Raw genomic sequence first — 23315 nt, 5'->3', positions numbered from 1 at the left:
CTGTGGTTCATATACCTCTTATTTCTTTATTGCCAACAAGGGGCTAAATGTAGAGGGGACAAACAAGGACAGAAAAAGGGATTAAATCGATTACATCGACCCCAGTATGCAACTGGTACTTAATTTATCGACCCCGAAAGGATGAAAGGCAAAGTTGACCTCGGCGGAATTTGAACTCAGAACGTAACGGCAAACGAAATACCACTAAGCATTTCGCCTGGCATGCTAAGGTTTCTGCCAGCTCACCGCCTTCATATATCTCTACAAGTGAAACTGTGATCCCAGCAAAATAGGCTCAATATCATCACCGTCATTTAAGATCCATTTTCCATGCTGGCATGGGTTGGATGGTTCAACAGGAGTTGTTGGGCCAGTAGACTGAGCCAAGCTCCAGTATCTGCTTTGGCATGATTTTTACAGCTGGATGCTCTTCCTGATGCCAGTCACATGAGAGAGTATACTGAGTGCTTTTATGTGGCACCAGCACCAGTCAGATTACCAAATAATTCACAAGAGAGAGACACCCACTCAACTGAGTAGGGTGTCGTGTTGAAGGAAGTGGCTCCTGTCAAACCATCCACCCCATGCCAACATGGAAGGCAGATGTTAAATGATGATGATGATGATGATAATTATTAAACTATATCTCATAAACACAAACTGACATTGGATTCAGGAAGTTATTTACGATAACCATAAAATGAATAAACATTCTCATCCCAAAATTATTTGTGTCCTTGAAACTGATATGAAACTAATAGAATAATTAACAGATGCTATCACTTAACTATGAAAAGCTTTATCACAGAAGTTTTGTGTGTCAATTCTTCTCAAAGATTTCTTAATGATGCATTCTGTTTCCAAATTTTGAGCATTATTAAGCAGAAATAAAATGGTCTGTTAGTTGGCCAATCTTTTGATGATGTCTGAGGGATTGCTGAAAAGTTCCCCCATACAGGAGGATCACTTAATTATGATTTTATTCACCATATTCCACTCTCAGATTCACACACTTATTACAATGTCCTTCAGTTTTTCTAAGCCTTATAAAAGATCTCAGAATGTTGGGCCTGCAATCAGGCCTTTTGCAAAACCCTTAAAGCCAGGGACTTTTCTGCATCCCCTCGTAAGTGCTGCATTTTATTTATAATATTTAATTACATAAACAAAAAAAAACAGTAAAAAAGAGAGATAAGAAAAGGAAAGAAAAAGAAAAGAGAGGGTGGAAGTAAAACAGCAGAAGATGGAGGGGGAGGCAATGGGTCACATATCCCAGAACAAGTGGAGTGCTCAGCTGTGCTGTGTTGTATTGACCATGTTGGTGTTGACATGGAGAATGCCAGCACATTCTCTGCGACAGGCACTCCACCTCGTGGGGCTTATTTCTCTGACAGTTCACTGTTATCCCTATTTTGCAGAAGAAATCGGTAGTATAGTGTCCTAGAACACCTGACATTTCAACCGTAACTGGCACAAACTGATAGTGACCAACCAAGCCCCCGGGTTTGCAGTCAATGCTGCAAGGTTGCAGCTGCATAACATGTCGCTGCATATCATGTCCCAGAATAGAGATCTGCCTCCCTGGAATGGGAAGATAATTATTCCACCATGGTGCTTACCATTCCTGTGGCCAAGACCTGCTGACTCAAGTTGAGACGGGAAGCCAGCCGCATAAAGACCCTCCTGATTATGTCATTCAGAGGGGTGTGTCATGGGAAATCAGACCATGCTAGAGTTGCAGGATAATGGATGCAAACTGAATTCATCTGCTACTGCTGCACAGCAACATTTGTGCCACTTTTCACACAGCTGTCCTCATTCATTTGCAACACATGACCATACCACCGCAGTCGTCTCTCTTGCACACCACATCTGATGCTTCTTAAATCCAACTTTTCTCTCAGGGCGCTTACACTCCGTCATGTATGCACACTGACATTACACATCCAGCGGAGCATACTGGCTTCATTTCTTGCAAGCTTATGCATGTCCTCAGCAGTCACAACCCATGTTTCACTGCCATGTAGCATGGCTGTTCATGCACATGCATCATACAGTCTACTTCTAACTCTGAGAGAGGGGCCCTTTGTTACCAGCAGAGGTAGGAGCTCTCTGAACTCTGTCCAGGGTATTCTTATTCTAGCATCTGCGATATAAAAATATATTGTTGCTGAAACTGTTACTAGGATTAATGTAGCTTCCAACACAAAATAAATCCTGAAAAAAATCTAGTAAAGACAGAGTTTTGGCTGTAATTATAAATGAAAATATGAGAGAGAATAAAGGAAAGGAACTAATTAACTATGAACTTACTGAATCCTTGTGTGGCAATCTGAGCATCATCAACATTAATTTCATACCGATTCCGCCGTGAGGTATAATCTACAGACATTGGATCCCAGTTGAGCAGTTCCAGTTCTATAAAGAAATAAAATGGTATAAGAAAGACAACTCAGCAAATACAGGTCTAGATTAACGAAGAGAAATCCAATAACAGGTAGGCCTTATTACATATCTTATGAATGAGAAAATAAGTTGTAATGCTTGTTTCTGCATGTATGTATGTATATGAATATATGTGTGTATAGATATCATCATCATCATCATCAACATCATCGTTTAACGTCTGCTTTCCATGCTAGCATGGGTTGGACGATTTGAATCGAGGACAGGCGAACCAGATGGCTGCACCAGGCTCCAATCTTGATTTGGCAGAGTTTCTACAGCTGGATGCCCTTCCTAATGCCAACCACTCCGAGAGTGTAGTGGGTGCTTTTTACGTGCCACCTGCCTAAAATTTCATCTGTCCCATGCAAGGTTTGAAAAGTAGACAGCAAAATGACAATGATGATGATGGTGATAAATGGTGCCGCATAAAAAGCATCCAGTCCACACTGTAAAAATGGCTGACATTTGGAAGGGCATCCAGCTGTAAGAACCATGCCTAAGCAGACAACTGGAGCATGGTGCAGTCCTCTGGGTTGCCAGCTCCTGTCAAAATTTCGACCCATGCCAGCATGGAAAACAGATGTTAAATGATGATGATGATGATGATGATGATGTTGATGATGATACACACACATAGGCTTTCATACAGTTCCCTTCTACCGATTTCACCTGCAAGCAGAGCCATCTTAGCAGCATCATAAGCCCCTGAGTAAATCAGTACAGCAACCTCAATAGTATTTAGTTTTAGACAGCAATCCACAGTACACATAGATCAGAATTGAGCCCCTAGACCTAGGAGGCCCCTGATTAACTGCACAGTGTGCCTATGCCTTATAATGGCACTGCCTATGCCATATGATGGTATTGTCCACCAGAAGCTACAGTAGTAGATGCTTCAAAGCAGTGACCCTTCAAGGCAGTGACCCTCCAAAGCTGTGACCCTTCAAGGCAGTGCCCCGGCATGGCAACAGTCCAATGACTGAAACAGGTAGAAGATATGGTAAAAGATATGCAGTAAAAGATGCTTGTATGATCAGTGAGACATTTATTTGCGTATGTGGTATGTGTGAATGTTCCTACAACACACTTACACTCACCTCCTCATGAGAGCTCAAAATCTCTCATGGAAGCGTCATCCAACCAAAGTACAAATATATGGGAAGAAATTACCACCTGTATCATCTCTTGTGAAAGGTAGAAGAGTCCAGTTTGCTGGACATTGTTGTAGAGCTGAAAACAAGGTAATTTCTACTCTTCTCCTCTGGAAGCCATCTGCTCACGATACCAGAGGGTGCACACTCTCCTACCCTGATGTAATCTCCAGGGATACAGGCATCCAGCAACAGGACCTCCATAGATGATGATGTGTGTGTGTTCATGCATGCGTGTGTGTGTGTGCATGCATGCGTGTGTGTGTGTGCGTATGTGAGTATGTATGAGTGAGTGAGAGGGTTTGCATATGAACAGCAGTACATACATGAGACAATCTGTAAGTAGCAAAACGTAGCATTTGACACCCTACCTGCAGACTTCTCTGTAAGTGTTGCATGGTTCAATCGAACCATTTCATAGTTGATACAGATTTCTGCATTCTGGGCACTTTCTGTTTTCTTATCACTCAACGTTGCAATCAAAACTTGTAATGGTGGACTCAGATATTGTTGAAAACTACAGCACAAAAAGAAATAAACAGGACTATTTTAATAGCTTTTAAACAACAAGTTTACAGGTAAAGTAATTTGATTTAAGTAAATTTGATTTTCTCTTCAGTGGTAAATATTTCAGTCATGTGTTCAAGGCATGATTTGGGAGACAGAAACTGAAAGAATCCCGTTGTATATATGTATATGTTTGTGTGCCTGTGTTTGTGCCCCCAGCATCGCTTGATAACTGAATTTGGAGTGTTTACGTCCCCATAACTTAGCAGTTCAGCAAAAGAGCTGATAGAATAAGTACTAGGCTTACAAGGGATAAGCCCTAGGATCAATTTGATCGACTAAAGGCAGTGCACCAGTATTGCCACAGTCAAATGACTGAAACAAATAAAACATACACACGTATATATATACATATATATACATATACCATATTTGTGTTGACCTATCAAACCAAGTGAGACCATAATTGTGGCCGATGCCAGTGTCAGTGGCACTCATGCCGGTGGCACATAAAAGACACCCACTACACTCTCAGAGTGGTTGGCATTAGGAAGGGCATCCAGCTGTAGAAACCTTACCAAATCAGATTAGAACCTGGATTTGTTAGTGAGATCCAGAGCATGATTGACAATCAGGTCCATCACCATGTATGTGGGAGTATCTGAGTTTCTTATCAAGCAAGGTACTACATGAAGACATTCAATATTCCTCATACAAGATGAGAAAGGGCCAATTTTTATCCTAAGCCATCAAGAGCAAGAGGAAAGGCCACACACCCACACTATGAAGGCCACACACATACACATGAAAAGTATATTAACCGAACATAGTTCTCAGATGAGAAAAATTTCAGCCAGGATCAGATGGTGAACACACAGAACAACCATTGGCTTGCTGTGTCCCCAAAACATGTACCGAGAGCGATAAAAATCAAACATCCAGTCAACATCATGGTATTTGGAGTGATCACTAGTGGTGGCAACGTTATACCTCCATTCATCTCCCCACATAGCCTCATCTTCCCATGGAGGCCTACATCAATTGCCTGGAGGAGGTAGTGCTTCTCTGGGCCAAGAAGGTGACTGCTGGAAGACCCAATGTCTGGCAACAGTCCCACCGTGTGACACCTTCGGCAAACATCTTCTATTGTAGCCTTGGGCCAACCAAAGCATTGTGAGTGGATTTTGTAGACAGAAACTGAAAGAAGCCCATCATATATATATACACACATTTTTTTTCTCTCCTTGTTTTTTCTGTGTCCCTTTCTGTAGAAGAGCGTAGGCTTGAAACGTAAAAGACTTTTTCTATTCCTGAGCGTTATACTAATACATCTGTTTGTTTTGTACACCACCTATCTTTGTCTTTTGTTTTTTTCACAAACTCTCCCTATATATATATATATATATATATATATATATAGGTGTGAGTGTGTGTGTGTGCCTGTGTTTGTCATCCCCCACCATTACTTGACAACCAATGTTGGTGTGTTTACGTCCCTATAACTTAGCGGTTCAGCAAAATCAACCAATAAAATAAGTACCAGGCTTACAAACTGGAGTCAGTTGGTTCGACTAAAGGCAGTGCTCCAGCATGGCCATAGTCAAACGACTGAGACAAGTAAAAGAATAAAAGAATACTTATACATATCCTTGAAATGCAAACTGAGTACGATGCGTAGGAATTGTGGTGGAATCACAAAATAACTAACGAAGAATTAGACTCTTTAAGCAATTAATGCACGGGAGTAATTAGCAGCAAGAGCACTAAATGAAATCAATTATTGCTAATACTCATTAAGCTACATAGAATCATCAGCATCATCATCATCATCATCCTTTGACATACATTTTCCCTGCCAACATAGTTTGGTAAGCTGAGGAGCTGCACTAGGACCCGGTTTAAATTTGGTTTGGTTTCTATGGATGTCCTTCCTAATGCCAAACACTTTACAGTGTGTACTGGGTGCTCTTAATGTTGTTTGTTGTTTGTTCCTTCTCAAGCCATGCCTGGCTCATAAGGGCCAGTTTCCTGGTTTCTTGACGTATAGGTTCCCCACCTGGACGGGACACCAGTCCATCGCAGGTGAGCTGCAAGATGCAGGAGAAAAGAGTGAGAGAAAGTTGTAGCGAAAGAGTCAGCAGAAGTTTTGCCATTACCTTCTGCCAGGGCCGCGTAGAGCTTAGGTGTTTCGCTCATAAACACACATATCGTCCAGTCTGAAATTCGAACCCACGGTCCCTTGACCGCGAGTCCGCTGCTCTAACCACTAAGCCATGTGCCTCCACTGCTCTTAATGTGCCACCAGCACAATCGCTTTTATGTGACACTGACACAGTACTCTTGCAGGCCAATCTTGTTCACCAGAAGTTGTGGCCTTAACACTTCTGTTGTGGGGGACAGGTCTTCTTGAGTAACACTTAATAATTTATTACTTATGTGAATTAAGTATTGTGAAAACACGATAATGAGAATGGGGACAAGAAGTCATTGCCTACATTGATAGCAAAAGATAACTCTTGAAATGAAGAGTAGATTCTAAGATGCATATGTACAAAGTGTACGCTACCAAAGTAGAGAAACATGAGCAGTTATCTTTTATCTTTTACTTGTTTCAGTCGTTTGACTACGCCTATGTTGAAGCACTGCCTTGAAGGGTTTTAGTTGAACAAGTTGACCACAGGACTTTTTTTTTTAAGCCTAGTACTTATTCTATTGCTCTCTTACGCCAAACTGCTAAGTTATGGGGATGTAAACACATCAACATGCACACACACACACACACATATATAGCAAGATTAATATATATATATATATCAAGATTAATATATATATATATCATCATCATCATCATCATCATCATCATCATCGTTTAACGTCCGCTTTCCATGCTGGCATGGGTTGGACGGTTCAACTGGAGTCTGGGAAGCCCGAAGGCTGCACCAGGCCAGTCAGATCTGGCAGTGTTTCGACAGCTGGATGCCCTTCCTAACGCCAACCACTCCGTGAGTGTAGTGGGTGCTTTTTACGTGCCACCGACACAGGTGCCAGACGAGGCTGGCGAACGGCCATGCTCGGATGGTGTTTTTTATGTGCCACAGGCACAGAGGCCAGGCGAGGCTGGCACGGCCACGATCGAATGGTGTTTATTACGTGCCACCAGCATGGAGGCCAGTCGATGCAGTGCTGGCTACGGCCACATTCGGATGGTTCTCTTATGTGCCACCGGCACTGGTACCAAAAACTACAAATTCCATTGATATTGATCGATTTTGATTTTGATTTGATTCTTTGATTTTTACTTGCCTCAACAGGTCTTCACAAGTAGAGTTATGTGTCCCAAGAAGGAAGGTATGCACAGGTGGACTGACTATGTCCCAGGTAGGGGCCACGGGTTGTGGCCTCACTTGTCCTGCCGGGTCTTCTCACGCACAGCATACTTCCAATGGTCTCAGTCTCTGGTCATTTCCTCGGTGAGACCTAAAGAGCGAAGGTCGTGTTTCACCACCTCGTCCCAGGTTTTCCTGGGTCTACCTCTTCCACAGGTTCCCTCAACTGCTAGGGTGTGGCACTTTTTCAAACAACTATCTTCATCCATTCTTACCACGTGTCCATACCAGCGTAGACGTCTCTCTTGCACACCACATCTGATGCTTCTTAGGTCCAACTTTTCTCTCAAGGCACTTACACTCTGTCGGGTATGAACACTGGCATTACACATCCATCGGAGCATACTGGCTTTATTTCTTGCGAGCTTACGCATATCCTCAGCAGTCACGGCCCATGTTTCATTGCCATGTAGCATGGCTGTTCGTACACATGCGTCATACAGTCTGCCTTTTACTCTGAGCAAGAGGCCTTTTGTCACCAGCAGAGGTAAGAGCTCTCTGAACTTTGCCCAGGCTATTCTTACTCTAGCAGTTACGCTTTCGGCAGACCCATCCCCGCTACTGACTTGATCACCTAGGTAACGTAAACTATCAACTATTTCTAGTTTTTCTCCCTGGAATGTGGCGGAAGATGGTCTCTGCGCATTTTCAGTGTTTAGTGCTCCCGAGCATCTGCCACATACAAAAGCTATATTCCTAGTTAGCCTTCCTTTGACATTGCTGCACCTTTTATGTGTCCATAGCTTACACTTGGTGCATCTTATAGAGTTCCTACCTACGCCTTTTCTACAGATCGAGCAGGGCCATCTACCTGAAGGCGTTTGTGATTTGTCTACCTTCCTACTTATTAGGACTTTGGTTTTAGCTAGATTGACTCTAAGGCCCTTCGATTCTAATCCTTGCTTCCACACCTGAAACTTCTCCTCGAGTTCTGATAGCGATTCAGCAATTAGAGCAAGGTCATCAGCATAGAGGAGCTCCCAGGGGCATCCTGTCTTGAATTCCTCCGTTATTGCCTGGAGGACTATGATAAATAGGAGGGGACTGAGGACTGAGCCTTGGTGGACCCCAACCTCTACCCGGAATTCTTCACTGTACTCGTTGCCAACCCTCACCTTACTAACAGCGTCCCTGTACATGGCACGCATATATATGCATGTATATATATATATATATACACACCATAGGCTTATTTCAGTTTCCATCTACCAAAACCACTGACAAGGCTTTGGTCAACCCAATGCTAAGAAATTTGTCCAAGGTGCCATGCAGTGGGACTGAACCTGGAACTATGTGGTTGGGAAGCAAGTTTCTTACCACACACCCATGTCTGTGCCAGAGAATGAACTGAGAATGTAAAACAATGAAGTGAGCATACTCTACTGGCTGTATAATGTTAGATTATGTAAACTAACGAGGTGCAGGTGAGCTGAAAGAAAAATGAGTAAAGTAGGAAGCAGATAAACTGTGCTGATATGGTGATGCAATCATCATCATCATCATCGTTTAACGTCCGCTTTCCATGCTAGCATGGGTTGGACGGTTCGACCGGGGTCTGGGAAGCCAGAAGGCTGCACCAGGCTCCAGTCTGATCTGGCAGTGTTTCTACAGCTGGATGTCCTTCCTAATGCCAACCACTCCATGAGTGTAGTGGGTGCTTTTTACATGCCACTGGCACAGAGGCCAGTCAAGGTGGCGCTGGCATCGGCCACGTACTTATAATGATAGTTGGTTGAAGAAGTGGTAGATGATCCAACTGGAAAGAAAATGAGAAAGAGAAGGACTGCAAGAAGCAAATGTAGAAATGGTAAGGGTAGATCTAAGATTGTTGACCCTCACAAAGAAGATGAGGAAGGGATACAAGTGTTGAAAGACTGTAAAGACAAAGCTATGCAAGCCTGAAAGAAAAAAAAACAGATATAAAAGTGATGATAGTGATGGTGGTAATGACAAATGAGTGAAAGTGGTTAATTCTTTTACCTAAATGATGTTGATGGCAGATTTCCAGATACAATCTTCATGACATAAGAATCTTTGAAGTTGATATTTTTCTTAAATGCTTTCTTGGCCTTTTCTGGCCAGATATATGTATCGCTAGGATGTGGCTTTTGACCAACAGGACATATTCTAGCCAATGTACAATGCACAGCTAATGCAGGAAACTTTTTATAAGCTATATTCAAGGGGTAAATGTGCTTTCTTGAAATCCAGGCAATATATCCATAATCCATGTAGAAAACCTTAACAGACATTTTATTTGGTTTCTGAGCAGATTTGAAGTCAATAATAATGCCTCGATGGTAAGATTGGTCAGTTTTGTCATAACAACAGCATAAAGAATTGATCTCAATTTTCAAGGTTTCAGAGAGTTCTAAGAGTTCAGTTGGTTTTAGGCTCAAGAACTTTTCATTAAGACTTTGGACAAGATCTGCAAGCCTCTCAATAGTTGCAGAGTTTATTATATAAACATAGAAATCAGAAGGAGTTGAAACATATGAAAATACAACTTCGTGTATTTTCTCAGTATCTGAGCTGATTGTGTTGCATTTTTTGATAGATGTGTCAGTGGTTTGGAATTGTTTTGGTAAAGGTTCACTAGAACAACTTTCCAATGTACCTTCTTTGTTATCAGTTGTTACATTAGTGCATGGAAGTGTTGATGAGTCAGACAGAGATTTTTCAGGACTTGTCTGAGAATTGCATATTTTCGATTTTGTTTGACAATTAGACATTTCGGAACTTATTTGATAATTCAATTTTTCAGGACTTGTTTGAGAAGTGGAATGTTCACACTGACCGGCAACATTAACACTTAAACAGTTCTCTTCTTCAAATTCCTCAGAAGGCTCTTCATAAATTGTAGAACACTCCATTCGTTTAGTAAATGCAGATCTAATTTGTTGGTTTATATTTCCATCATAATATTGTTTTTTTGTGGTATCATCTTTCTGTAAGAAGTCACAGAAATGCTGTCCTCCTCAGTGGAATCTAACAATGGCTGTTGATTGAATAGAACCCAAGTTTTCAGAATGTTACATATTAAATTAATTTGCTCAGAAATAGGGATGTATACAGCACAATTTTTAGAGATCAGCTGTAAACTGATGCTGTAGAGCTGCAAAGCGGAAGCACTGGGGAAGTCAATTGGGTACAAATGGACTAAATGTGGCAAACCATCTGTACAGGAAATTTTGGGAATACACAACAGAACTGAATAAGACACTAATTTCTGAAAAATGTCAGAGATGTTTATTGACCAATCATTCTTAATATCAACAGGAGCAATCTGCAATTAAAAACAAAAAATGTATGTAAAATATATTTAATAATATGTCGTTATAAGCATCAGTTTGAGACAGAAACAAATCAAAGGGTCCAATGATAGGACCCAAAACATATATCACTTACCAAGTAACTCTCTCTCTCTCTCTCTCTCTCTCAAATTAGTGGAATTTATTTTTACTTTTGTTTTTTAATTTGCTCTTTAATCTCCACAAGATAATTGTTTAGTTGTTACTTGGCACAGCAACACAAATTATGTGTATGTGTGTACCTATATGTATTATGTAAGCATACAAAATAATCTCACTAATATACAGAATTCATATCAACCTACTGTTAACAGCTCTGAGGAAAAAAATTTACTTGTCATTCAGTAGCTTCTGCTAATATTATGCTGCCATTTCTATAGCTAAGTTTCTTAACCATTTGAGAAGGTAAATGAACTACTGTTGAGCTATGCGAGCCAAACTCTTAGAGTAAAGACACTGAATGCAAATATATGAAGAAGTTAGGGGCTCTGATGGTTCTTCTAGTTTTCTTGCTTAGTCTCAGCTGTAGCTCAAACATTTAAGCATTTTCTGTATGTATATAACTGTAAGGTATTTTCATTGTCATCCTAAACAATCCCCACTTTCTGGAAGATTTTGTTTTATCTTTTCTCTTTTACAGTGCTTTTAATTAACAAGGATGGTCTACAAAAGAAATATAGTAATGGAAAGGAAGGTGTAATCTCCAATGACTGGCATAATTACATTATAGCCAGCTACTAAAAGTAGCAAAACACAACGAAAATGTTAGGAAAATAAAAATAAGGAATAAGTGGAAATTTTACCAGTGGGTGTGTTAAATTATAAGGCACAAAAAGAAAATTACTCTCCCCAGACACAACAGTATATATATATATATATATAAATACACACACACACATATATCATCATCATCATTTAATATTTCTTTCCAATGCTGGCATGGCTTTGACAGTTTGACAGGACTGTTCAGGCTCTATGTCTGTTTCGGCATGGTTTCTATGGCTGGGTGCCCTTCCTAATACTACCCACTTTACAGCATGTACTTGGTAATTTTATGCAGCACTGGAGTGAGCGCTTTTTATGTGACACCAGCACTTACAAGCCTGCAAGATTAGAGATGCTCAGCTGAAGATGGTTGCAACGGATGAGTTTGTATGCAAGAGTAACCATGTATTTACATAGCTTGACATGCTTTTGCTAGCACAGCAAACCGCCAAGAGTCCTGGTCTTCTGTCTTCCCTTCTATGAGTCCTAACATCTGTAGATCCTTTCTCACCACTTCATCCCACATCTTCTTGGATCTACACTTTCTACATGTTCCCTCTACAATTAGAGATCAACACCCCCTGGTGGTCGGAGTTAGGAAGGGCATCCAGTTATAAAAACAATACCAAAACAGATGCAGTAGCCTGGTGTAGTCTGCTACCTGGCTGGCTCCTGTCAAACCCTCCAACCCATGCCAGCATGGAAGGCAGATGTTAAACGATGATGATGATGATGAAGACAATATACATGTGTGTGTGTGTGTCTATCTGTTAATGCCTCCTTGCTTTGACTTCATGTGATAGTTGTAAACAAAAGTCACTGTCATGCAAGCAGTGTCCTTTTGTTTCCAGTCTTCTGTGAAAGCAAAGTCTGGTCATGGGGATAAACCACCTTCATTGGAAATAGGCGAGGGTTGGCATCAGGAAGAGCATTTAGCTGTAAAAAAATCCACTTCAACAAATTCCATCTGACCCATGCAAGCATGAAAAAGAAAACATTGAAATGATGATGATGATGGTAATGATGATAACAATGACAATAGTGATGCCTGATTGGTACAAATACAAGAACAACATAAGTATTGGGTTGTCCGGAAAGTTTGTGCCGATTTATAGTAGCTTACCTTTCGACTTATTTTAGAACTTGGCGGAGACCATAAAATAGGATTTGACTATACCTCCATTTAGAGCACAGTTTAAGCTATCTTTTCGTGGAAGAAGGTTTGTTCCTATTACCTGTGTTAATTTTGTAACCCTTTAAAATGGAAGATAAGAAAGTTCATTTTCGGCAACTGATGTTGGCTGGGATGTGTTACCCCACCCTCCATATTCACTAGATATTGCTCCTTCGGATTTCCACTTATTCAGGTCTCTGCCAAATAGTCTTAATGGTAAAAAATTTCAATTCCTTGGATGACATAAAAAGATACCTTGATAAATTCTTTGCCATAAAACCACCTCAATTCTGGGAAGAGGGTATTTTCAAGTTAAAGAAAAGATGGAGATGCATTGTGCAACAAAATGGTTCATATTTGAATGATTAAAAATGCAATGAGAAATAGTTATTGACCTTTTTTTCTTTCCTTTAAAAATCAGCACGAACGTTCCGGACAACCCAATAAAATCGTTATTGTTAGATAATATAAAATGGTAATTAATTTAGAAACATACATTTGCTAAGGAACAACAGATTGCTTGACATGGCAGTTGACTTAGAGAGTAGGGCAATTCTTGCAGACATTCACTTGAAACAACTTCAGTGTTGCCATAGTCGACGTAGAGAACATTTACTTTGGTCAGCTTACAGGGATCTGGAAAAGTGAATTGAGATCAGGAAATGATTTAAATTTTGAAGACATTTACCAACATCAACAAGGTAGAAGATGCAGGTGTTGTTACTCTCGCTTTTATTCAAAGATTAATAAATGTATTAGTGACAAGAAAGTAATATTTCAAACACAGTATAGCCATGAAAACAACAGAAAGATTGGGCAGAAACTTTAGTATGAGCTGGCAGAAACGTTAGCACTACGGGCGAAATGCCTAGCGGTAGTTTGTCTGCCGTTACGATCTGAGTTCAAATTCCGCCGAGGTCAACTTTGCCTTTCATCCTTTCGGGGTCAATAAATTAAGTACCAGTTACGCACTGGGGGTCGATGTAATCGACTTAATCCATTTGTCTGTCCTTGTTTGTCCCCTCTATGTTTAGCCCCTTGTGGGTAGTAAAGAAATAGATAATGGTAAAAAGAGAGATGTCAAAGGTGATTTAACATTCAAATTATTCAGTCAAATGTAAATCCTACTTATTCATAATGGGTTGAATTAGATATGCATTAACTCATAGCTTCAAAAACTTGATGATGCAATTGTTTATTTTTAGAATGACATTGTAACATAAGTGTGGGAGGCGAAAACTGGTTGGTTTGAAAAGAAAATAAGTAGGATATTTGGGCTGGATATGATTGGTTTAAACGCTAAAGAGTTAAATAACACTTGTTGAAGGGCATCCCAATATAGAGTGAACTTAGTGAAAGCAAGTTATTTTTCATTGGTGATAGTGTGGCAGTGATGCAGTCATTGAGAAAATGGTCACAGAGATCAAGAATAAGATCCCTGAATTAGGCAAAAAATTTGGTCTTTGTGTGACCGACAAAATAGTATAATTGTTTGGTTATCTCTCTCTTTTTGATACAGTCTTCAAACTTATACTGTCCAAATCATCCGATTTTCTTTTACTCAACAAATGGTTCACACCTAAATATTCAAATTCCTTCTCATAGCACATGAACTTATGTAAATTTGTGAACTTCATTAAATTGATTTCTGCACAGTTTATTTTAAAGGAAACAAATGAATATATTATTGATTTTTTTTTATTCATATAGGCGTAGGAGTGGCTGTGTGATAAGTAGCTTGCTTACCAACCACATGGTTCCGGGTTCAGTCCCACAGCATGGCACCTTGGCAAGTATCTTCTACTACAGCCTCGGGCCCACCAAAGCCTTGTGAGTGGATTTGACAGACACAAGCTTAAAGATGCCAATCGTATATATATATATATGTGTGTGTGTGTGTGTGTGTGTCTGTGTTTATCACCCCAACATCGCTTGACAACCAATGCTGGTGTGTTTACATCCCTATAACTTAGTAGTTCGGAAAAAGAGACCGATAGAACAAGTACTAGGCTTACAAAGAATAAGTCCTACGGTCAATTTGCTCGACTAAAGGCGGTGCTCCAGCATGGCCACAGTCAAATGACTGAAACAAGTAAAAGAGTATTAAAATTAAATATATTTAAATCACAATGCCCAACTATATTTACAGACAAGTAAAATTTTGGTAGTTAATGAAATTCACATTTTTTGTCAAATGTAACATTTATTCATTCACATAGGCTTGAATTAATTATGAATCATCTCGTAGCTTTGAGATTTTAACATCATCATCATCATCCTTGTTTAATAACCAGTCTCCATGCTAGCATAGGTTGGATGATTTGGCAAGGAGCTGGCTAGCAGTGGGGATGTCTGGACCCCAGCTGTCTGTTGTGGCATGGTTTTTACAACTGGGTGTCCTTCCTAACACCAACCACTTAAGAGTGTGCCGAGTGATTTTTATGTGTCACAGTTATGGGTGTGTTTATGCAACAATGGCACAGGTGCTTTTTAAGTGACACCAGCACCTGAAAGGACAAGCTTGTATGTGTGGAAGACAGGGATTTTACTGAGCTATATTTAAAATAACAAGGCGGCGAGCTGGCAGAAACGTTAGCACACCGGGTGAAATGCATAGCCGTATTTCGTCTGCCGTTACGATCTGAGTTCAAATCCCGCCAAGGTCAACTTTGCTTTTCATCCTTTCGGGGTCGATAAATTAACTACCAGTTACACATTGGGGGGGTCAATGTAATTGACTTAATCCGTTTGTCTGTCCTTGTTTGTCCCCTCTGTGTTTAGCCCCTTATGGGTAGTAAAGAAATATATATTTAAAATGATCTTGTAGGGTAGGTGTAAGAGACCAGATCTAATCAGTTTGAGCATAAAACAGGTTGAATATTTGGGCTGGATATTGCCAGTTTAAATGCTAAGAGATGAAGTGACGTTATATTTGAATGTTCTATCACAATTATACAACAGGTTACTACTATAAAACATTAGAAACACTGATTACAACAATGGGGCTATGTATTATCAACTGCTGTGGCGGTTTTCTGATGATACCATCAAAATATAGTATCAATACAGATTAACAGTGCATAGGTATAGAAGTGGCTGTGTGGTAAGTAGTTTGCTTACGAACCACATGGTTCCGGGTTCAGTCCCACTGTGTGAGAACTTGGGCAAGTGTCATTTACAATAGCCTCGGGCCGACCAAAGCCTTGTGGGTGGATTTGGTAGATGGAAACTGAAAGAAGCCCGTCGTATGTATGTATGTATATATATATATATATATTTATCTATATATATATTTAAAAGAATTCTACAAAATTTTTTTGCCTCCCTATATTGATTAATTATGAATTTTCTGGTTAGTTCCGTAATGGAATCAGCGGCTTATATTTATTTGCTGCCGATAAATTTGGCGCGAGTGCGACGATTTGAAAATTTTAGGTCAGATATTGGCGAGGCATGGACGTGAATGCCTCGTGAAAAATATCTGTTCCGATTTGGCTATTCCTTACTGATGAATCTAAGGGCCTATGGTAGATTGGCTTGATTTAATTTAACCAGGTTAGTTTACCATTAAACAGTAGACGAAACGGTGCATCGTATAAGGAATTTCAGGGTAAATGTTTTTTTAATTTTCTCCTGGTTTACAGAATTAATGTTATTTTGCGGTTGAAGCTTTTTGGCTGTTATTTCTAGTGGGTGAATGGCCTATTATGGCCGTTCCTTGATTGTGATATTTAACTTAAAAATGGTTTATGACTATTTAATTTTTTCCCACTAGGCCGCTGGGGGCAAAAGAATTCTACAAAATTTTTTTGCCTCCCTATATTGATTAATTATGAATTTTCTGGTTAGTTCCGTAATGGAATCGGCGGCTTATATTTATTTGCTGCCGATAAATTTGGCGCGAGTGCGACGATTTGAAAATTTTAGGTCAGATATTGGCGAGGCATGGACGTGAATGCCTCGTGAAAAATATCTGTTCCGATTTGGCTATTCCTTACTGATGAATCTAAGGGCCTATGGTAGGTTGGCTTGATTTAATTTAACCAGGTTAGTTACCATTAAACAGTAGACGAAACGGTGCATCGTATAAGGAATTTCAGGGTAAATGTTTTTTTAATTTTCTCCTGGTTTACAGAATTAATGTTATTTTGCGGTTGAAGCTTTTTGGCTGTTATTTCTAGTGGGTGAATGGCCTATTATGGCCGTTCCTTGATTGTGATATTGAACTTAAAAATGGTTTATGACTATTTAATTTTTTCCCACTAGGCCGCTGGGGGCAAAAGAATTCTACAAAATTTTTTTGCCTCCCTATATTGATTAATTATGAATTTTCTGGTTAGTTCCGTAATGGAATCGGCGGCTTATATTTATTTGCTGCCGATAAATTTGGCGCGAGTGCGACGATTTGAAAATTTTAGGTCAGATATTGGCGAGGCATGGACGTGAATGCCTCATGAAAAATATCTGTTCCGATTTGGCTATTCCTTACTGATGAATCTAAGGGCCTATGGTAGATTGGCTTGATTTAATTTAACCAGGTTAGTTTACCATTAAACAGTAGACGAAACGGTGCATCGTATAAGGAATTTCAGGGTAAATGTTTTTTTAATTTTCTCCTGGTTTACAGAATTAATGTTATTTTGCGGTTGAAGCTTTTTGGCTGTTATTTCTAGTGGGTGAATGGCCTATTATGGCCGTTCCTTGATTGTGATATTGAACTTAAAAATGGTTTATGACTATTTAATTTTTTCCCACTAGGCCGCTGGGGGCAAAAGAATTCTACAAAATTTTTTTGCCTCCCTATATTGATTAATTATGAATTTTCTGGTTAGTTCCGTAATGGAATCGGCGGCTTATATTTATTTGCTGCCGATAAATTTGGCGCGAGTGCGACGATTTGAAAATTTTAGGTCAGATATTGGCGAGGCATGGACGTGAATGCCTCGTGAAAAATATCTGTTCCGATTTGGCTATTCCTTACTGATGAATCTAAGGGCCTATGGTAGATTGGCTTGATTTAATTTAACCAGGTTAGTTTACCATTAAACAGTAGACGAAACGGTGCATCGTATAAGGAATTTCAGGGTAATGTTTTTTTAATTTTCTCCTGGTTTACAGAATTAATGTTATTTTGCGGTTGAAGCTTTTTGGCTGTTATTTCTAGTGGGTGAATGGCCTATTATGGCCGTTCCTTGATTGTGATATTGAACTTAAAAATGGTTTATGACTATTTAATTTTTTCCCACTAGGCCGCTGGGGGCAAAAGAATTCTACAAAATTTTTTTGCCTCCCTATATTGATTAATTATGAATTTTCTGGTTAGTTCCGTAATGGAATCGGCGGCTTATATTTATTTGCTGCCGATAAATTTGGCGCGAGTGCGACGATTTGAAAATTTTAGGTCAGATATTGGCGAGGCATGGACGTGAATGCCTCGTGAAAAATATCTGTTCCGATTTGGCTATTCCTTACTGATGAATCTAAGGGCCTATGGTAGATTGGCTTGATTTAATTTAACCAGGTTAGTTTACCATTAAACAGTAGACGAAACGGTGCATCGTATAAGGAATTTCAGGGTAAATGTTTTTTTAATTTTCTCCTGGTTTACAGAATTAATGTTATTTTGCGGTTGAAGCTTTTTGGCTGTTATTTCTAGTGGGTGAATGGCCTATTATGGCCGTTCCTTGATTGTGATATATATATATATATATATATATATATATATATCCAACCCATGCTTGGTCCAACCCGTGCTAGCATGGAAAGTGGACGTTAAACGATGATGATGATGATGATGATGTATGTGTGTGCATGTGTTTGTGTGTCTGTGTTTGTCACCCCAACATCACTTGACAACTGATGCTGGTGTGTTTACATCCCCGTAACTTAGCAGTTTGGCAAAAGAGACCGGTAGAATAAGTACTAGGCTTACAAAGAATAAGTCTTGGGGTCAATTTGCTCGACTAAAGGCGGTGCTCCAGCATGGCCACAGTCAAATGACTGAAACAAGTAAAAGAGAGCAATTGCAAACTGTGGTAGAACCTTATGCAGCTTATGGGTTACTAACCATTCCGCACCAGACAGAAGTTGTTTAACAGGAAGAAGAAATATACTGTAATCGAGTAATTGTATTACTGTGATACTTTTTGATAAAATAGGACACCTATGAAAAATATCATTACATAGATATTTTTATATGAAATTGCTATTTGATTGATTATTCTTAAAGTGAGAGTTTAATGATATTTAATCCTTTAGGCGGCGAGCTGGCAGAAACGTTAGCATGCTGGGCGAAATGATTAGCAGTATTTTGTCAGCCATTATGTTCTGAGTTCAAATTCCACCGAGGTCGACTTTGCCTTTCATCCTTTCGGGATCGATAAATTAACTACCAGTTAAGTACGGGGGTCGATGTAATCGAGTTAATCAGTTTGTCTGTCCTTGTTTGTCCCCTCTGTGTGTAGCCCCTTGTGGGTAGTAAAGAAATAGGTATTTAATCCTTTAGCATTTAAACCATCCATATCCAGCTGGTTTATCTACATGAGTTATGTACAAACTGGCCAGATCTGGCCTATCCCGTTTACCCAATAATGTCATTCTAAAAGTAAACAATTACAAAAATCTCAAAGTAACAAGATAATGCTTGATTAGTTCAAAACAATATGAATTACTGTAAATCCTCAAGTATAGTCCGCCCTTGAGTATAATACACATGGGACTTTTAGGTGGCTGTACCTCTGAAAAACTTAAACCTTGTGTATAATACGCACCTCATCTCTAACTTGAGTCAAGGAGGTCTATATAACGTCCTTGGTTTGTAAAAATGTATACGGTATCGTCCTTTATTATTATTGTATATATTACATAATGCAAACGTGTAGATTTTTTTGTGCATTTTGTTTGCAGAAAATAAAGAAATAACAGTAATAACGTTTAATAAATGTTGCTTATTGAAAGTTATGGATGATTCTTTTATGACTTCATTGCTTTCAGGCTTAGCTTATGGTATTTTCGCGTCCGACATCACAAAATGCGTCTGAATAAACATTGCCGGAGAGCTAATAGAGACTCGGACATTGCTTAGAAAATAATTTTCATTTTTAACCTTGTATACAGTATGCACTAGGGATTTTGACCCTTAAATTTTGGGGGGAAAATGTGGATTATACTCAAGGATTTACGGTAATAAGTTTTACATTTGACAGAATAATCTGAATGCAAAAGGGTTAAAATTTGTCTTTGTTTTCAAGGGTCACAAATTTACAACAATGAGCAATTATCAAAGCCCTTTCCTCACAATTATTTACCTTTTGAATGATATCTAACTCCACCATAGCCTATCCTAAACCAAGCTGATAAAGAAGAAAGGTTGAGTGCAGGAACAGTGCCCCTACCCTGTAAAAGGACCAACTCACCACAGAAGCCACAATGGTGGCCTGGTCCTATGAGGCAGGAGAGTCCGGATGAATATTAGACACAATGTTTTTAATGCATAAAGATTCATAATCATTTCAACCAAGAAAAGTAGAAATAATCTAATTTCAAATAAAATGTAAATATTATGAAACAGGATATAATCCTGTTTGCAGTTTTACTTGTTTTACTTTATGCTGTTGGATGAGAGGTTAGTGAGAAGGAAAGGTTTGGAGAGAATAGGTTTGTTACTGTACAGGAAATGCTCCTATTATAGCCACTCCCAACTTTTTCTTCTATTATGTAAGTAGCTGTACAGCTCTTTCCCAACAACAAACCTGTTCTTTCTGGATAGGTTTCTTGCAATAACAATTACATACAAAGATATTAATCTATGATATAGGGTTATATATAGTGTCATATTTCATAAGAACAGTACTGCAATGATGATGATGATGATCATCATCATCATCATTTAACGTCCGCTTTCCATGCTAGCATGGGTTGGACGGTTTGACTGTGGGCTGGCGAACCAGATGGCTGCACCAGGCTCCAATCTTGATTTGGCAGAGTTTCTACAGCTGGATGCCCTTCCTAACGCCAACCACTCCGAGAGTGTAGTGGGTGCTTTTATGTGCCACCGGCACGGGGGCCAGTCAGGTGGTCCTGGCAATGACCTCGCTTGAATTTTTTACACATGCCAACGGCACAGGTGCCAGTAAGGCGACGCTGGTAATGATCACGCTCGAATGGTGCCTCCTACATGCCACCGGCATGTCCTTATTATATTACAGTATCCTTATTATATTACAGTATATTTTGCCTACTACATAGTGTCTATATAATTGTTTCATTTTCACCACTACCACCACCACCAACCCATCTCATAGCATAAACCCACCTCCCTCTTTCCTGTAGTTCCACTCAGTCTGAAGGGGATCTTCAGTCTCACTAGTGTGAGTGCCATGTAAAAAGTACCCAATACAAGTAGTCAAGTGGTCAATATTAGAAAGACCGTCCAACCACAAAAACAATGCCAAAGCAGATACTGGTGCATGATTTTATCTTTGAACCTGTCACATCCTGTCAGATTGTTCTACCTGTGCTAGCATAGACCATAGACATTAAACGGTAATGATGATGATTATAATTTGAATAAAGTAGGCCAAGTAATGTTTCAACTGGTTCATTGTTATGTGAAAATTATCGACACCGAAACCACTTACACTTTGTAAGTACACTCTTACCTTCCTGTTTACTCTTACAGATCCAACATGACAAGCTCAATTTTACACCTCATATCTTAATTGGAATATCATTAAGAATATAAATTTATGTTTCATTAATGTCTTCAACTACAGACATTTTGTTTTGTTTCTTCTGTTTTGTTAATTATAATAAGCAGGAACCAATCTACCACTGTCCACAGAAAAATAAAATTTAACTTTTTTTATAGTATTAAAAAAAAATCTTACATTAGTAATATCTAGTAAGGCAGGATATGGGGTAGTCACCTGCAAAGTTAATCAGGTCATTCAGGAAGGTAATATACATACAGATACTGGCGTAGCAGCGTAATTGTTAGTTGTTACAAGGGTAGGGGTGATGCATTAGATAGAAGCAATTATAGAGGGTTCAAACTCTTGGACCAGGTGAAGAAAGTTACAGAGAGAGTTATTGCTCAATTAATTAAGAGCAGAATTAGGCTAGATGAAATGTAGTTCAGTTTTGTCTGGGGAAGAAGCATTACCAATGCTATTTCCATAGTCAGGCAACACTAAGAGAAGTACTTAGCTAAGAATAAACCCTTATACCTAGCATTTGTTAATCTACAGAAAACCTTCGATAGAGTGCCCCGCTGTGTGATATGGTGAGTTCTGAAGAGGCTAGGGATAGATGAGTGGCTGGTGAAAGCTGTACAGACTAAGTGCAAAGATGCTGTCAGTAAGATGAGAGTTAACCACAATTACAGCAAAGAATTTGGTGAACAGGTAGGGGTTCATCAAGGCTCAGTCCTTAGTCCTTTCCTTTTTACCATTATCCTCCAGGCCATAACAAAGAAAAACAAGACTGGCAGCCCCTGGGAACTAATATATGCTAATGATTTGGCCCCCATAGCAGATTCTATATCAGAGCTTGATGAAAAATTCCAAGTGTGGAAACAAAACCTGGAATTTAAGGGTGTTAAGGTTAACTTAACAAAGACTAAGGTCCTAATAAATAAGAAAACTGACAGGACCCTACACTCCTCAGGTAGGTAGCTCTGTCCAATTTGTAGGAAAACTGTAAGCAGAAACTCCATATGGTGTACCTGGGTGTGCAGTGGGTTAAGTGGAAAGTTATCAGAGAAGGTAGTTTCTATATTTGGAAGATGCACAGGGTCCATAAAAACCTTAGAGACTCAGGAAATTGATTTTCGCAAATGTGTTGGTGGCTCATTAAAGGTAGTAGATAATTTCTGCTACCTAGAGGACCAAATTAGTGGTGGGGGAGGGTTGCACAGAGAGTGTGATAGCTAAAATAAGAATAAGATGGAGGAAATTTAGAGAGCTGTTACTTTTGTTGACCACGAAAAGTTTTCCCCTCTGAGTGAAAGGAAGATTGTATTATGCATGTACACGGACAGTAATTCTACATGGTAGTGAGACATGGGCCCTGAATGCAGAGGACCTGCAAAGGTTAGAAAGGAATGAGGCTAGTTTTCATCAGGCAGGATGACAAAGGACCAAGATGCATGGTGCCTGGCTGTACTCAAAAAGACCTGTACCCACAGCAGAAGTGTTAAGACCGATCCTGCTGGTGGTGTAAAGCACTCATGGCTTAATCCCTAAAATCATGAAGTATATATACAACTTAGTAACTTCAATAGAGAAGATTTATAGAAAATGTGTAATAATTCAAGTATTTAAAACTAAAAATTGTTTATTTACTTAATTAGCTTGTGTCTATAATCACTGATACCCAGTATTAACTAAAGGAAAATTAATGCTGTAGGGCATGCAACCTATGCACTGATTTTAAATTAAGAGGTACATTATAGGTTTTAAAACCCAAGATCAATAAAGTGCTACTTTCTAAAATATTTGAAGGTACGGGTGGCACTATGTACACATGATACCTTAAGGTCTAATCAATTATTAATCAGGTTGCCATTATCTTT

General features: G+C 39.3%; 2 protein-coding genes across 3 annotated transcripts in view; both read right to left on the bottom strand.

Moving 5' to 3' along the window:
* The window catches only part of LOC115220405 (tudor domain-containing protein 15), a 76999-nt gene extending 66601 nt beyond the window's left edge, over positions 1-10398 (bottom strand). For both annotated transcript variants that reach the window (XR_005002454.1, XM_029790526.2), the window contains exons 1-3: positions 9473-10398; positions 3971-4116; positions 2314-2418 (exon numbers count right to left, since the gene is read on the bottom strand). Coding sequence is in view for 1 of the 2 variants with exons in the window: in XM_029790526.2 (XP_029646386.1) it covers positions 2314-2418; positions 3971-4116; positions 9473-10365 (1144 nt within the window). In the remaining variant the exon portion in view is untranslated. The remainder of the gene's footprint in view (positions 1-2313; positions 2419-3970; positions 4117-9472) is intronic.
* LOC115220406 (tudor domain-containing protein 15) overlaps positions 10360-23315 on the bottom strand; it is a 54976-nt gene continuing 42020 nt past the window's right edge. Inside the window, exons 6-7 of the mRNA XM_029790527.2 lie at positions 13239-13378; positions 10360-10778 (exon numbers count right to left, since the gene is read on the bottom strand). Coding sequence (XP_029646387.1) covers positions 10398-10778; positions 13239-13378 — 521 coding nt within the window. The 3' untranslated portion in view covers positions 10360-10397. The remainder of the gene's footprint in view (positions 10779-13238; positions 13379-23315) is intronic.

The sequence above is a fragment of the Octopus sinensis genome, linkage group LG16 (assembly GCF_006345805.1).
Source record: "Octopus sinensis linkage group LG16, ASM634580v1, whole genome shotgun sequence".
Taxonomy (NCBI): Eukaryota; Metazoa; Mollusca; class Cephalopoda; order Octopoda; family Octopodidae; genus Octopus; species Octopus sinensis.
This window is presented reverse-complemented; position numbering and strand designations above follow the sequence as displayed.